Below are 17,952 nucleotides of genomic sequence, written 5' to 3' on the forward strand. Positions count from 1 at the left end.
AGGGTTAATACACACTGTGCTGCTCTCTGTGCTAGTGAAGGGTTAATACACACTGTGCTGCTCTCTGTGCTAGTGAAGGGTTAATACACACTGTGCTGCTCGCTGTGCTAGTGAAGGGTTAATACACACTGTGCTGCTCTGTGTGCTAGTGAAGGGTTAATACACACTGTGCTGCTCTCTGTGCTAGTGAAGGGTTAATACACACTGTGCTGCTCGCTGTGCTAGTGAAGGGTTAATACACACTGTGCTGCTCTCTGTGCTAGTGAAGGGTTAATACACACTGTGCTGCTCTCTGTGCCAGTGAAGGGTTAATACACACTGTGCAGCTCTCTGTACTAGTGAATGGTTAATACACACTGTGCTGCTCTGTACTAGTGAAGGGTTAATACACACTGTGCTGCTCTCTGTGCTAGTGAAGGGTTAATACACACTGTGCTGCTCTCTGTGCTAGTGAAGGGTTAATACACACTGTGCTGCTCGCTGTGCTAGTGAAGGGTTAATACACACTGTGCTGCTCTCTGTGCTAGTGAAGGGTTAATACACACTGTGCTGCTCTCTGTGCCAGTGAAGGGTTAATACACACTGTGCAGCTCTCTGTACTAGTGAATGGTTAATACACACTGTGCTGCTCTGTACTAGTGAAGGGTTAATACACACTGTGCTGCTATCTGTGTTAGTGAAGGGTTAATACACACTGTGCTGCTCTCTGTGTTAGTGAAAGGTTAATACACACTGTGCTGCTCTCTGTGCTAGTGAAGGGTTAATACACACTGTGCTGCTCTCTGTGCCAGTGAAGGGTTAATACACACTGTGCTGCTCTCTGTGTTAGTGAAGGGTTAATACACACTGTGCTGCTCTGTGTGCTAGTGAAGGGTTAATACACACTGTGCTGCTCTGTGTGCTAGTGAATGGTTAATACACACTGTGCTGCTCTGTGTGCTAGTGAAGGGTTAATACACACTGTGCTGCTCTGTGTGCTAGTGAAGGGTTAATACACACAGTGCTGCTCTCTGTGCTAGTGAAGGGTTAATACACACTGTGCAGCTCTCTCTGTGCTAGTGAAGCGTTAATACACACTGTGCTGCTCTCTGTGCCAGTGAAGGGTTAATACACACTGTGTTGCTCTCTGTGCTAGTGAAGGGTTAATACACACTGTGCTGCTCTCTGTGCTAGTGAAGGGTTAATACACACTGTGCTGCTCTTTGTGCTAGTGAAGGGTTAATACACACTGTGCTGCTCTTTGTGCTAATGAAGGGTTAATGCACACTGTGCTGCTCTCTGTGCTAGTGAAAGGTTAATACACACTGTGCTGCTCTCTGTGCTAGTGAAGGGTTAATACACACTGTGCTGCTCTCTGTGTTAGTGAAGGGTTAATACACACTGTGCTGCTCTGTGTGCTAGTGAAGGGTTAATACACACTGTGCTGCTCTCTGTGCTAGTGAAGGGTTAATACACACAGTGCTGCTCTCTGTGCTAGTGAAGGGTTAATACACACTGTGCAGCTCTCTGTGTGCTAGTGAAGGGTTAATACACACTGTGCTGCTCTCTGTGCTAGTGAAGCGTTAATACACACTGTGCTGCTCTCTGTGCCAGTGAAGGGTTAATACACACTGTGTTACTCTCTGTGCTAGTGAAGGGTTAATACACACTGTGCTGCTCTCTGTGCTAGTGAAGAGTTAATACACACTGTGCTGCTCTCTGTGCTAGTGAAGGGTTAATACACACTGTGCTGCTCTCTGTGCTAGTGAAGGGTTAATACACACTGTGCTGCTCTTTGTGCTAGTGAAGGGTTAATACTCACTGTGCTGCTCTTTGTGCTAGTGAAGGGTTAATACACACTGTGCTGCTCTTTGTGCTAGTGAAGGGTTAATACACACTGTGCTGCTCTCTGTGCTAGTGAAGGGTTAATACACACTGTGCTGCTCTCTGTGCTAGTGAAGGGTTAATACACACTGTGCTGCTCTCTGTGCTAGTGAAGGGTTAATACACACTGTGCTGCTCTCTGTGCTAGTGAAGAGTTAATACACACTGTGCTGCTCTCTGTGCTAGTGAATGGTTAATACACACTGTGCTGCTCTCTGTGCTAGTGAAGGGATAATACACACTGTTCTGCTCTCTGTACTAGTGAAGGGATAATACACACTGTGCTGCTCTCGGTGCCAGTGAAGGGTTAATACACACTGTACTGCTCTCTGTGCCAGTGAAGGGTTAATACACACTGTGCTGCTCTCTGTGCTAGTGAAGGGTTAATACACACTGTGCAGCTCTCTGTGACAGTGAAGGGTTAATACACACTGTGCTGCTCTCTGTGCTAGTGAAGGATTAATACACACTGTGCTACTCTCTGTGCTAGTGAAGGGTTAATACGCACTGTGCAGCTCTCTGTGACAGTGAAGGGTTAATACACACTGTGCTGCTCTCTGTGCTAGTGAAGGATTAATACACACTGTGCTACTCTCTGTGCTAGTGAAGGGTTAATACACACTGTGCAGCTCTCTGTGACAGTGAAGGGTTAATACACACTGTGCAGCTCTCTGTGACAGTGAAGGGTTAATACACACTGTGCTGCTCTCTGTGCTAGTGAAGGGTTAATACACACTGTGCTGCTCTCTGTGCTAGTGAAGGGTTAATACACACAGTGCTGCTCTCTGTGCTAGTGAAGGGTTAATACACACTGTGCTACTCTCTGTGCTAGTGAAGGGTTAATACACACTGTCCTGCTCTGTGTGCTAGTGAAGGGTTAATACACACTGTGCTACTCTCTGTGCTAGTGAAGGGTTAATACACACTGTGCTGCTCTCTGTGCTAGTGAAGGGTTAATACACACTGTGCTGCTCTGTGCCAGTGAAGGGTTAATACACACTGTGCTGCTCTGTGCCAGTGAAGGGTTAATACACACTGTGCTGCTCTCTGTGCTAGTGAAGGGTTAATACAAACTGTGCTGCTGTGTGTGCTAGTGAAGGGTTAATACACACTGTGCTGCTCTGTGCCAGTGAAGGGTTAATACACACTGTGCTGCTCTCTGTGCTAGTGAAGGGTTAATACAAACTGTGCTGCTGTGTGTGCTAGTGAAGGGTTAATACACACTGTGCTGCTCTCTGTACCAGTGAAGGGTTAATACACACTGTGCTGCTCTCTGTGCCAGTGAAGGGTTAATACACACTGTGCTGCTCTCTGTGCTAGTGAAGGGTTAATACACACTGTGCAGCTCTCTGTGCCAGTGAAGGGTTAATACACACAGAAGCACAACTGTAACACAAGTTATGTTTATGAGTTAGTCATTTACAGCAGCTACACACAGGGCAGGGGAATAAGATAAAACGTTATATAAATCAGTATTAGACACTGAGTATCATATAATGTGTATAATGTGCAGCTCACGCGTCATCACACAGGTGTAGTTTATTCATCTGTAAAGCAGACAACAGCTAAAGTGTTATATTATAAATAAATATATGTGTAGATATGAATGTATGGGAATGGTTAGCTGCATTATGGTCAGATTTGTCAGGAGTAGCACAGGACAGTCACAGTGGTTACCTTATAAATGACAGTCACAATGGTTACATTATAAATGACAGTCACAGTGGTTACCTTATAAGTGACAGTCACAATGGTTACATTATAAATGACAGTCACAGTGGTTACCTTATAAATGACAGTCACAGTGGTTACCTTATAAGTGACAGTCACAATGGTTACATTATAAATGACAGTCACAGTGGTTACCTTATAAGTGACAGTCACAGTGGTTACCTTATAAATGACAGTCACAATGGTTACATTATAAATGACAGTCACAGTGGTTACATTATAAATGACAGTCACAATGGTTACATTATAAATGACAATCACAGTGGTTACCTTATAAGTGACAGTCACAATGGTTACATTATAAATGACAGTCACAGTGGTTACCTTATAAGTGACAGTCACAGTGGTTACCTTATAAATGACAGTCACAATGGTTACATTATAAATGACAGTCACAGTGGTTACCTTATAAGTGACAGTCACAGTGATTACCTTATAAATGACAGTCACAGTGGTTACCTTATAAATGACAGTCACAGTGGTTACCTTATAAGTGACAGTCACAGTGATTACCTTATAAATGACAGTCACAGTGGTTACTTTATAAATAACACTCACAGTGGTTACCTTATAAATGACAGTCACAGTGGTTACCTTATAAGTGACAGTCACAGTGATTACCTTATAAATGACAGTCACAGTGGTTACTTTATAAATGACACTCACAGTGGTTACCTTATAAGTGACAGTCACAGTAGCTACCTTATAAATGACAGTCACAGTGGTTAACTTATAAATGAAAGTCACAGTGGTTACATTATAAATGACAGTCACAATGGTTACTTATAAATGACAGTCACAGTTATTACCTTATAAATGAGAATCACAGTGGTTACCTATAAATGACACTCACATTGGTTACCTTATAAATGACAGTCACAGTGGTTACTTTATAAATGACAGTCACAGTGGTTACCTTATAAATGAGAATCACAGTGGTTACCTATAAATGACACTCACATTGGTTACCTTATAAATGACAGTCACAGTGGTTACCTTATAAATGTCAGTCACAGTGGTTACCTATAAATGACACTCACATTGGTTACCTTATAAATGACAGTCACAGTGATTACCTTATAAATGACAGTCACAATGGTTACCTTATAAGTGACAGTCACAGTGGTTACTTTATAAATGACAGTCACAGTGGTTACCTTATAAATGAGAATCACAGTGGTTACCTATAAATGACACTCACATTGGTTACCTTATAAATGACAGTCACAGTGGTTACCTTATAAATGTCAGTCACACAGTGATTACCTTATAAATGAGAATCACAGTGGTTACCTATAAATGACACTCACATTGGTTACCTTATAAATGACAGTCACAATGGTTACATTATAAATGACAGTCACAGTGGTTACCTTATAAGTGACAGTCACAATGGTTACATTATAAATGACAGTCACAGTGGTTACCTTATAAGTGACAGTCACAGTGGTTACCTTATAAATGATAGTCACAATGGTTACATTATAAATGACAGTCACAGTGGTTACCTTATGAAATAACTGCATTTAAATGGTCCCTAAGACTCTATAAATCTTAGTATCTATTTGCTATACACTTTAGTGAAAGGCTAATATTACATTTAATAATCCCTTATGAATTATTATACCCACTATATAATATTAACACACAATCACTAGCTTAAACTACTTGTAAGGTCATAAACTCACAAAGTCTTATTCCAGCAGTAACAAAACTTTTATTACAATGAGGCTAATTAAACATTATTACAATATGCAGATTAAATATAAATTACACATATGCAAATCACTTATAAATACTCAGCAGTGAACTATACATCAATATTACACTAATACATTTGCCCAATCTATGTGAAAGTATGGTGTGCTGAAATTATGTGTCTGTAAGGATCACTTACTTCTGATGTTAGCTGTGGTCACCATTCCAATTGAAAAAGAGTGAAAGAGGGTGAACTCCAGTATTCCTGCTACTTTTATTGTAAGTTTTTCATCCCTCCCACAATGATGATGTCACTCATAAGCAAGCCCTCATTGTAATTTTAAGAGTATATGGTTTCATCCTGCATGTGCTTTGGGGGTAGGGAATGGCATTAGCCTTAGACAAAGGATCTTAAGCCAGCTGGTCATCCTTCTCAGATGGGGGTCTGGTAATGTGATCTTTCTACATTCCATAGTGACCTAGTATCTGAATGAGGAGTTAACCCCTTCTTTACCATTCAGCTGAGTTCTTGTAGAATACATATACCATATATATATGTATATATATATACCCCTTCCAGACCATATGTGAATTCAGATCATGCCATTATTACATTCCCCCCTTTTGGCAATGGAGGTTACCATACCCTTCCATTCCAATGGTTGTTTTATATGAGTGAATCTGATGGAAGATTCCTAACCCCACCTATGTGTGATGGCTATATTAGTGTACTAAAGACGCTTCCATTCGCATACCATAATATAAGTGATATACACGTGCAATTAATGATTTTAAATAACAACACATACAAATTTGAATAATTATACATAATATAGAAATAAATAATATGATTATAAATGGATGTATAAACAGATTTCCCAATGCAGAACCCCATGATGACTGTTTCGAAAAGGAATTTGCTAATTTCTGCCACCAGGTTGCACTTGACATCTCCGTAAAAGTATGTTCAATCCTTTGTAGTTCTTGTTCCTGATGGTAGAAATTTACATGAACACGTTCCCCAAAATTTTTAAGATGTTCTAGTAACACAGAGTCTTTTTGCAATAAGGTTACCCATTTTTGCCAAGGTGCATCATCTACTAATATTGGGGTTATGAGTGGAGCCCCCAAGGTAGCGTTATATGTGAGTAACTGTGGGACAGTGAAGTTAAACTGTAGTGAACTTATCCTCACAGGGTACCCAGTAATACAATAAATCCCTGGTGTGATTTGTTCCCTTGAATTACACCTGTCAAACCATACATGCACTTCATCTTTAGGCTTCAATGCAACAAAACACACCTTTCCTTGTCCTAAGGGAAAAATCATATCTTGGGGATTAACTTTCTCCACAAAACCATTGCAATATGAGTGATTATGCCAGCAGGAATCAAAAATTATTCTTGCCTGGTTGGGTAGACATAAAATTTTAGAAGGAAACCTTATGCAGCCAGACATATCTACCTGTTCCATATGGGAACCATTCCATATAAAATTTGGGAACTCTAACTCATGATGCAAAACATGAGATTCTGTGACAGGTGTTCCTAGTGAAAACAAATGATAAACATTCTGATAGGTACCACTAGTGGGCACAAGTGAAGTAGCCCTGCATATATTTTCCCTGCAGCCCAACCAACTGTTTAACCATAATTCTCTGTGTTTTGATGCAAAACTGTTAACAACAGACTGCTCCCACCCTCCCAAAGGTGTATGGTTATTTTCCATAGCCTGTGCTATTAATTTAAAGTCAGTTGATAATTCTGTTTGCATGGAAATACACACAAAATCCCAGGATACTTCCCTTAACCTGCTAATTACTCCTATCAGTATTTCCTCTGTATGTTGAATGGCAGGACCCTGAACCTGAATGACTGTCTGTGTCAGTGTCTCTACCAGAGTGTTTATCATTTGTTGCGTATGAATCCCTTTTGCATTTAACATCCCCTGAGACTGTAAGGTTGCTGTTAAGCTGGATATGTCAATGGAATTTACCACACCTAGCCCTGTTCCCACACCTCCCAAAACTGTATCCATGATATCCCTCCTAGTCCTTCTCCTAGTACCTTCTGCCCACTTAACTAATGCTTTTTCCATAGTGGCAGTAATTCTGGAACAATTTTGGTAATGTGTGGAAACTAGCCAATCTATTATTTTAATCTTCCACGTGATAAATTGGAATGTGGCATCCCTCAATACTGGAGTTGGCTTGATTGTACTTGTTTGAAATGGACCACTAGAAACAACACTTTTCCCCTTACACATTGGAGTATTGTCATAATGTTTCATCTTTGGTGTAGTGATTAAAGTAGAATAGATCAAAGGCGTAAATGTGGTTGTTTCCTTTATTTGGTCTATTTTTAAGTATACTTCAATCCCTCCACCAAAGTTGGCAGCTGTAACCCTCCAATTAATCCCTTCTCCAATTTGTTGTTCAAATATAACCTTGGTTATATTATAGTTATCGCCATTTATAGTGTGAATAGGATTTGTAAATGTTGTAGACACAGAAACACCTTCTCCCACCAGACCTACAGTCCATTTTCCCCAAGCCACCCACTTACATTCCCATTCAACTTTATTACCCTGATTGACCCTCCAAAAACCAATTAAATTGTCTTGATGTTTTTCTGCAAATATTTCAATTTTCCCACCCACATTAAAAGTCAATTTTCCCAAACAATCTTTGTGAAGGTCTTGAGAGCTCCATAAGCCTGTCCATCCTCTGATGATGCTGCTTGAGCTCCATCTACGACTCCTTGTGAGGTTTGTGATTGACAGTTCATTACAGTCACAGATTGGAAGTTTTTGCAATAACACCCACACAAATACAAATAGGTTTGTGGCGATCATTCCTCTCAGGCTCCACATAATGAAATCTGTCAAAAAAAGATTAAGAGAATATCAGTTCTTAGCAGAAATATCTACATCTGGGACAGCTGTCCCTCTATACAATTTACATTGGTCAACATGGACCCATTTGTAACCAGGCTGCCTTCTGGTTTTCCCAGGGGTTGATCTTTCTATTTTAATTACAGTATTACCCAATTTGTCCAAAATTCTATAAGGTCCTTCCCAATTTGCATCCCAGGGAGAATTTTTGCGAAAATTTTTAATCATGATCAATCCCCCCTTCTCAAACAGAGGTGTTTGAGGTGTAGATGAAAATTTACAATCTGTTGGGGCCATATTAGAGGCAGCAAAAATTAGCAGTGAGCTCAACTGCTCCTGAATTTGGGAGAGATATTGATCTCTAGACACAGATTCTCTCAAGGGAGTAGACAATTGTGGTTCACCTGGGTGGCCTAATGCCATCTTTCTCCCTGTCATGAGCTCATAGGGAGAACACTTGGTAGCATTTGATGGTGTAGCTCTAATAGCCATTAGAACTGCTGGAAGATGTGTGACCCATGATTTACCATACTGGGAAAGCATTTTTGACAATTTTGTTTTTAATGTGCGATTCATGCGCTCAACTATACCAGAGGATTGTGGATGATATGGTACATGAAATCTTGTCTGTATTCCCAGTAGGGCACAGAGATTTTGCATTACCTGACCTGTAAAATGTGTACCCCTGTCTGATTCAATGAGTGTTGGAAACCCCCATCTTGAGAAAACATGTTCCCACAGTGCTCTGGCAGTAGCCTGTGCAGTATCACAACGAAGTGGAATAGCCTCAACCCATTTTGAAAAAATATCTACAATTACTAGGGCATACCTGAGACCCCCCTTTGATAGTGGAAGTGGGCCTATAAAATCAATTTGGATAGCTTTCCAGGGGCCATCTGCTACTGGTATTCTCTGGAGAATGGGTCTCTGACCTTTAGGGCGTGGATTAATTTGAGCACAAATTAAACATTCTTGTACACATTTTAAACAGGTTTCTGCTAAATCTGGCCAATGAAATTTTTGCCTTAAATGGTACTCTAATGCACTTTGCCCAATATGCCCAAGAAAAGAATGTGTTTGCTGTGTTATAGGTCCCTGCAAATGACTCGGGACCACAAAAACCAATTTAGCCTGTGGATCAATGGGATTAGAGTAACATATTAACCCATTACAAATTGAATAACCATTTGGGAGTGTTTGCTGTTCCTGTAACAGAGGGAAAAGGTTAGGATCTTTAGCTTGTTCTGTTTTCAAATCAGGTACCTCTGAATCTACCATTGTAATCTTTGCTATGTGTACCATTGTATCTTTAGATGTAACATGCTCTCTCCATGCTTCCTGTGTCTCACTGTCATTCTCATCTGATTGCCATGGTTCCCCATCTACAGCTGCCTGTTTGGCTAACATGTCCACATGTGCATTCCCTTGTGAATGTGCATCTGTGAAATGTGTGTGTGCCTTAACTTTAACAATAGCTGACTGCAATGGGTGCTGTGTTCCCCAATCTACCAATTTCTTAAGGGCTTGAACATGTGACAATGGTTTGCCTGCTGAGTCTACCATTCCTCTTAGATTCCAAATTGGTAAGTACTCTGTCAGTGATCTGGTCACATAGGCACTGTCACTGTATATACAAATGTCTTGTGTGTCAAACCTGTGGCAAGCCATAGAAATGGCTTCTAATTCTGCTCTCTGTGCTGAGAATGATCTTGGTAACATAAATTTAAGAGCTAATTGTTGCGAGGGGACCCAAATAGCAAAACCAGTATTAAATTGACCATCCTGCCAAAATCTTGAGCCATCTACATAAATTTGTAAATCCTGGGGAGAAGTTTTGTCCCTGAACAATTTATGAGGCGATTCCCTGTGTGTGAATGTCTCTGTGCAGTCATGGGGTTCACCCTGAGTGTGCATTAGTTGGGGTAATGTGTATTTTGCATTGTGTTGTACAGTGATGTCACGATGTTGCAAATCTATTAACCACCTAGTCACTCTTTGTGTTGAAACCCCACTTAATGATTTCTCCAATAACAGCTTTATAGGGGTATGTGGTGTTTGGAGGATGAGCTTCCCAAATCCCACTATATGCTCAGTAGCCTGAACTGACCAATGCACCCCTAACAAAGCCTTGATACATGCGTCATAACCTTTCTCTACTGGAGTAAGAAGCCTGGAAAAATAGCCAACAGGCCTCCATTTTTCAGCCTTCTCCTGCAGTAGGACTGTGGAAATTGAAGTGTCAGATGTGTATGTTTGTAAAGCAAAAGGGGCCTCCCTCTCCACTGTGGCAAGGGCAGGGGCTGATGCTAAACCTTCCTTTAACACTTTAAATGCTTCCTCATGTTCTGTATTCCAAGGAATTTTCCCAACATCCTCCCCTTTCAAAAGATCATAGAGAGGTTTTGCTTTTTCAGCAAACCCTTCAATGAAATCACGAGAAAAATTTACCAAGCCTAAGAATTGTCTTAAGGACTGCCTATGCAAAGGTCTGGGCACCTGAAGTATGGCTGTAACTCGTTCTCTAGTAGGGCATCTTGTACCCCTTTGTATTGATACTCCCAAAAATGTCACCTTTTGTCTCATTAATTGTACTTTCGAAGTGTTTAACTTGAGGCCAGATTCAGCAATCAAGCCAAACAGTTCATTCAGCCGCTCCAAATGTTCCTCTACTGTCTCTGTTTGTAACAAAATATCATCTACATACTGTATGATACTTTCTGGGACTGAGAATGTTTTTAATACCTCTGCTAATGCTTGGTGAAAGTATGTAGGCGAGCTGTGGAAGCCCTGAGGAAGCGAATTGAAACAAAATTGCATGTTATCAAAGCAGAAAGCAAACTTATATTGGCACTCTGGGGCTAGTCTGACACTCCAAAAACCATTACTTATATCCAGAACAGAATACCACCTACATGTGGCACTCAGTTTGGATACCACTTCAGGAGTAGAAGCAACTAGATTTGTAACAGGTGGGGTAACTTTATTCACCATACGAAAATCAGCAGTTAACCTCCAAGTATTATTTGCTTTCCTTACTGGCCACAAAGGAGAATTATTAGAGGAGGAACATTTCCTAATTATCCCTTGGCTTTCAAGCTGACTAATAATTTGCCTCACAGGTTCAATAGCTTCTGCTGGAAAACGATACTGTCTTTGTGGAGGGGGGTCAGGGCCTACAATATTGATTTCAATGCCTTTTAATATGCCACAATCATTCTTATGTTGAGCCCATATGTCAGGGAAATCCATGACCAATCTCTTCAAATCAGGGTGACTTTCAGTATCCGGCCACACCCTTTCTGAAGGAATTGATGCAATGGATGCTATGGGACTGATGTAAGAGTCATCTAATATTACAGGTTTTCTCCCTCTAGTATCCCTCCACAAAACATTGTTACATAGGTCCACTATCATCCCTTCTGATCTCATTATATCAGCACCAAGTATTGTACCCTCTGTGTTTTTGCTCTGCCAAATGGGAATTTCCTTAGTCCACTGATTACCTAGTGTCATAGTCACATTTGGGATAAGGGATGCTTGGGACTGGGATCCCCCAAGTCCCACAAGAAATGTCTGTCTTGTCCCTTGTGGGGGACTTAATGGTAAGTCTGTCAAAGTTACTGAAGCTCCTGTGTCTATGAGGAGTTTTGTGCGATGGCCCTCAATCACACCATAGACACAGGGACGTCCAGAATGATCCCTAAAGGTGTTACATATAGGGACCATGTCATCCAGGGCCTGAGGTAGTCAGTCAGAGCAGGATATCAGAGGAGAATTATTTTCATAATTCTTTTCATGATATCCCACTTCCCCTCCCCCCACAGTCATCACTCTCAAAGCCTCATGCGCTGGGCCATACAGATTAGTACCAGGCCTAAGCTTTGCGGTGTATTCCTGTCCTGTTTTATCTGGGGGCTTAATCTTGTTATTTTTCCCTACCCAATTATGTGCATAGCTTTCTTTTGGAGGTGCAGAGGGATGTAATCTTTCCTGTCCTCCCTCAGTTTCCTTCTGAATTCTCTTTAAGAATCTGCAATCTACTCGTCTGTGCCCATATTTATTGCAGTAATGGCAAGTACCTTTGAAGGGACCCTCTGAATATTTTTGTTTCCCTTCATTAGTGGTTACCACAGCAATTCTGTGTTGCCCTGTGTTCTTTTTCTTTAAAATGTTCTGCCTAGCCTTACCTATAATAGATAACACACCCTCTAGTGTATTCTTTTCCTCAGCCATCATTTGTATGCTAGGTTCCAAATATGTGAATTTTTTAATTAAATACTGCAACATATCATGAGGTGTTTGTTCTGGTGAAATTCTGTGTGTCAGTCTATATAATTGTTCAAATTTAGCTGCAAATACCCATGGGTCATCATTTAATGCTACTTGCATTTCTGCAAGAGAGTGACTGTCCAAATCTCTACTCCCTGTCACTAGTTTACAAACAGCTTTTAATCTGTCCCCATCTGAACCCCATTTATCCTCCTTAAACCAATCTGTGTTCAAATTAACTGGGCCTGCAACTGGTGATTGTAATCTAGCTGCAATGCTGCCTGGAAGCCACATTTTTAACAAAAAGCATGCTTCCTTATGTGACAGCATGTATTGTTTTACTGCAGACTCAAAATTTGACATGTTAGTGAAAACATCTGCTTTAACATCATACACTGGAAAGAGAGGTTTTAACTTTACCAGTTGTCTCATTACTTTATCTCTATCTTGTTTTATAAGGGTAGTTGATACCAGGGATGATGTTTCAGCAGAGGTGGTAGAAAAAAGTAAATTTTGCGATTGAGTTAAATTTCTTCCCCTGGATCTTACACTGGGTGTTAGTGATAAAGTATCTGTTTGATGTTCTGTGTTTAATGTTCTTGGCCTAGTTATCTGTGGGGTTAGTATTGGAATGTGTGTGCTCTCTGTATTTTGTGTGTGATTCAATCTTTCCTCACTGTGTGGAATAGGCACCCTCCCCCCATCAACATGTGGGCTTTGCACCCTTCCCCCATCAACATGTGCCCCATCTTCCTGCGACACACATGCATTGTCCTCATTTAATACTGCAACAGGGGTTAAGTTTGCAAGTCCCTGTCTCAATGAAGCAATAAGTTGGCCTCTTGCGTCATAATTTTCTTCTAAAGTATTAATATATTCTGCATTTACCCCACATGTGGGGCAATTCTCATCTAATGTGTTACAATTGATCTCTGTTAACATGGCTATTGGGGGAGAATGTTCAAAGATTGCTCTATTCATTTGGTCTTTGATAGCTAACAACAGTTTCATGCAATTCTGTAATTTGGATTTTTCTTTTGTTAAACAAAACCTTTTTTTATCAATAAGCTTATTCTCATTCTCACATTGCAACCACACATCTTTCAGTCTTTTAACTATGTCAGTATTTTCATCAACAACAGGCTCAAATGTGCTACATTCTGCATATTTAACAATTAATTCCATACTCACACTTTAAAGTGTCTTCAGACTGCCAGCAAATCAGATTCACGTCCTGCGCGATATGATTTTCTCTGCGTCTGGTTCAACTGATCCTTAGGTAATGCCTCTCTGGATCTGTAGTCTTGGCCAAAGACTTTACTGCTGAAACGCTCAACTCAAAAACAGTATAGCAAAAACTAGGTTCAATTTTCGTCCAAAAATCACACTTGTATTATAAAAAGAACCTGGATTAGTCCCCCCTTAAAACAAGTGTAGTTGGTAAGAAAATTCGCTGGCTCGCCAATGAAATAACTGCATTTAAATGGTCCCTAAGACTCTATAAATCTTAGTATCTATTTGCTATACACTTTAGTGAAAGGCTAATATTACATTTAATAATCCCTTATGAATTATTATACCCACTATATAATATTAACACACAATCACTAGCTTAAACTACTTGTAAGGTCATAAACTCACAAAGTCTTATTCCAGCAGTAACAAAACTTTTATTACAATGAGGCTAATTAAACATTATTACAATATGCAGATTAAATATAAATTACACATATGCAAATCACTTATAAATACTCAGCAGTGAACTATACATCAATATTACACTAATACATTTGCCCAATCTATGTGAAAGTATGGTGTGCTGAAATTATGTGTCTGTAAGGATCACTTACTTCTGATGTTAGCTGTGGTCACCATTCCAATTGAAAAAGAGTGAAAGAGGGTGAACTCCAGTATTCCTGCTACTTTTATTGTAAGTTTTTCATCCCTCCCACAATGATGATGTCACTCATAAGCAAGCCCTCATTGTAATTTTAAGAGTATATGGTTTCATCCTGCATGTGCTTTGGGGGTAGGGAATGGCATTAGCCTTATACAAAGGATCTTAAGCCAGCTGGTCATCCTTCTCAGATGGGGGTCTGGTAATGTGATCTTTCTACATTCCATAGTGACCTAGTATCTGAATGAGGAGTTAACCCCTTCTTTACCATTCAGCTGAGTTCTTGTAGAATACATATACCATATATATATGTATATATATATACCCCTTCCAGACCATATGTGAATTCAGATCATGCCATTATTACACCTTATAAGTGACAGTCACAGTGATTACCTTATAAATGACAGTCACAGTGGTTACCTTATAAGTGACAGTCACAGTGATTACCTTATAAATGACAGTCACAGTGGTTACTTTATAAATGACACTCACAGTGGTTACCTTATAAATGACAGTCACAGTGGTTACCTTATAAGTGACAGTCACAGTGATTACCTTATAAATGACAGTCACAGTGGTTACTTTATAAATGACACTCACAGTGGTTACCTTATAAGTGACAGTCACAGTAGCTACCTTATAAATGACAGTCACAGTGGTTAACTTATAAATGAAAGTCACAGTGGTTACCTTATAAATGACAGTCACAGGGGTTACATTATAAATGACAGTCACAGTGGTTACCTTATAAATGACAGTCACAGTGGTTACTTTATAAATGAGAATCACATTGGTTACCTTATAAATGACAGTCACAGTGATTACCTTATAAATGACAGTCACAGTTGTTACTTTATAAATGACAGTCACAGTGGTTACCTTATAAATGACAGTCACATTGGTTACCTTATTAATGACAATCACAGTGGTTACTTTATAAATGACAGTCACAGTGGTTACTTTATAAATGACAGTCACAGTGGTTACCTTATAAATGACAGTCACAGTGGTTACTTTATAAATGACAGTCACAGTGGTTACCTTATAAATGACAGTCACAGTGGTTACCTTATTAATGACAGTCACAGTGGTTACCTTATTAATGACAGTCAGCATAAACCACTGTCATAGTTGCCAACATTTAAAAAAAAATTCCACGGACACTTTGCAGCATAGCAAGCAAGCGGGTTACTGGAGTATTGACGACCTACTGTTCAACTGCTCCGCCCACTCAGTTCTGCAATCAAAACACACCCATAGTTTATTATACAGATTACAGCACCAAGCTCTTACACCTACCCAGTCTCTGGAACACATTCTGGGCATATGGTTATTTTTACAACACAGCATCAAAATTAGAAAGACAAATAATATGTGAACCCATGCAATAATAATAATATTCCATTAGGAATGAATTATATTTAAATAATACACTATATCTATTTATCATCTATCTATCTGTATATATGTGTGTGTGTATATATATATATATATATAGGCTTACCATAATTTTTAGAGGTGAAACTGGGACCACCTGGTGCGGTGCCAGTGGGGGTGTGGTCAGGAGCGTGGTCAAGGGGGCGTGGCAATTACCGGTCCTTTTAAAGTAGTAGCTTTTATGTATGTAATGTTTTGTGGATACTCTACCCTTCCTCAGTCAAACAAGTGAATCACACAGTTTAAATAGACCATACCACCACCCCCTAGTGAAAAAGGCACCATTACGTTGTGATGGCAAATAAATCATTAATCTAAATCTCAGATTCTAAATAATGCCAAACATCAAGCATAATTATCAATTTCACAATTTAATATCTGCAGTGTAATATGTGTTTTATGTGTCTAATTAAGGAACAGAGCCAAATACTGATAAGGCATAAATACAACATTGAATGAAATAAGTAAAAAAGAAGCACATATCTGCTAAAGCTGTTTAAGAGGCTACTCTATACCATAATGCAGGAAGATTATAGCCAAAATGCTATCCTGCATGAAGTAAAGCAAGATCCACGCCAAAAATCCTGCCTGTCCGTACTTCCTAGTCATACCCACATGATTCCCCTAAAGGAATATCACTGCTGATGTCACCAGGGGTCGGATGTTACATTCTTAGAAAAATAAACCAAGTAGTACTATAAAATTAAAAACACTATACTGCTCACTCAGCCGGTATTACTAAATATAAACTTTGAAGGACACGAACGTTAAGCTAAGCAGGGCTGTATGTAACAAAGTACCAGCATCCAACTATGCTGGAGAGCCACAGTCCAGTCATTTTGAATAATGTGTCTGGGTTTCAGGCGGTCTGAAACCTGGAGGTGGCAACCCTACTGGGACAGAATGAACAACTGGGTGGGACACTGGGACAGCGCCTCCAAACCGGGACAATCCCAGTAAAAGTGGGACTTCTGGTAAGCCTATATATATATATATGCAAACAACAAATGTGCAAAGGAGATTTTCAGGGACATTTCCAGGGACAAAAAAAATCCAGGGACTGTTGGCAACTATGCACTGTGAATGAACATTAAGAACAAGCAAGCGGCAAAATGTTTCGTTTTCAGAATGATTGTCTATAGGTTGTTTGTTACATTAAAGTTGATGAAAAAAAAAAAAAAGCTTTGAGTGGAGGTCACATGTTTCCTGTCTAGAGTGGAGCTCCAGTCTGCAGCTAGACCCTTCTCTGTACAGCTGCAGCCGGGTGAGTGAGTCAGGCTGTGTGTATTGTGTGATAAAACGTTTTAGTCACTTTCTAGTCTTCTTAAATAGTTTATAATTGTTATAAATGTTATTTTAATGCATGTTACTCATCTGCTTGTGCCAGGCAATGGTATAGTAAGTGCTGTTTCTCTCTGTGCTAGTGAAGGGTTAATACATACTGTGCTGCTCTCTGTGCTAGTGAAGGGTTAATACATACTGTGCTGCTCTCTGTGCTAGTGAAGGGTTAATACATACTGTGCTGCTCTCTGTGCTAGTGAAGGGTTAATACACTGTGCTGCTCTCTGTGCTAGTGAAGGGTTAATACACACTGTGCTGCTCTCTGTGCTAGTGAAGGGTTAATACACACTGTGCTGTTCTCTGTGCTAGTGAAGGGTTAATACACACTGTGCAGCTCTCTGTGCTAGTGAAGGGTTAATACACACTGTGCTGCTCTGTGTGCTAGTGAAGGGTTAATACACATTGTGCTGCTTTGTGTGCTAGGGAAGGGTTAATACACACTGTGCAGCTCTCTGTGCTAGTGAAGGGTTAATACACACTGTGCTGCTCTCTGTGCTAGTGAAGGGTTAATACAAACTGTGCTGCTCTCTGTGCTAGTGAAGGGTTAATACACACTGTGCTGCTCTCTGTGCTAGTGAAGAGGTTAATACACACTGTTCTGCTGTCTGTGCTAGTGAAGGGTTAATACACACTGTGCTGCTCTCTGTGCTAGTGAAGGGTTAATACACACTGTGCAGCTCTCTGTGCTAGTGAAGGGTTAATACACACTGTGCAGCTCTCTGTGCTAGTGAAGGGTTAATACACACTGTGCTGCTCTCTGCTAGTGAAGGGTTAATACACACTGTGCTGCTCTCTGCTAGTGAAGGGTTAATACACACTGT

At 40.1% G+C, this 17,952-nt stretch overlaps 1 protein-coding gene across 1 annotated transcript; it reads right to left on the minus strand.

The window, feature by feature from the left end:
- Positions 1-5,288: 5,288 nt before the first annotated feature.
- LOC128659844 (uncharacterized) lies at positions 5,289-14,712 on the minus strand. The gene is made up of 2 exons (XM_053713421.1): positions 13,645-14,712; positions 5,289-8,171 (listed from the first exon to the last, which is right to left on the minus strand). Exon 2 carries the CDS (start codon positions 8,161-8,163, stop codon positions 6,016-6,018), a length of 2,148 nt encoding a protein of 715 aa, XP_053569396.1. The 5' UTR covers positions 8,164-8,171; positions 13,645-14,712; the 3' UTR covers positions 5,289-6,015.
- Positions 14,713-17,952: the final 3,240 nt, after the last annotated feature.

This window comes from Bombina bombina, chromosome 5 (assembly GCF_027579735.1).
Source record: "Bombina bombina isolate aBomBom1 chromosome 5, aBomBom1.pri, whole genome shotgun sequence".
NCBI lineage: Eukaryota > Metazoa > Chordata > Amphibia > Anura > Bombinatoridae > Bombina > Bombina bombina.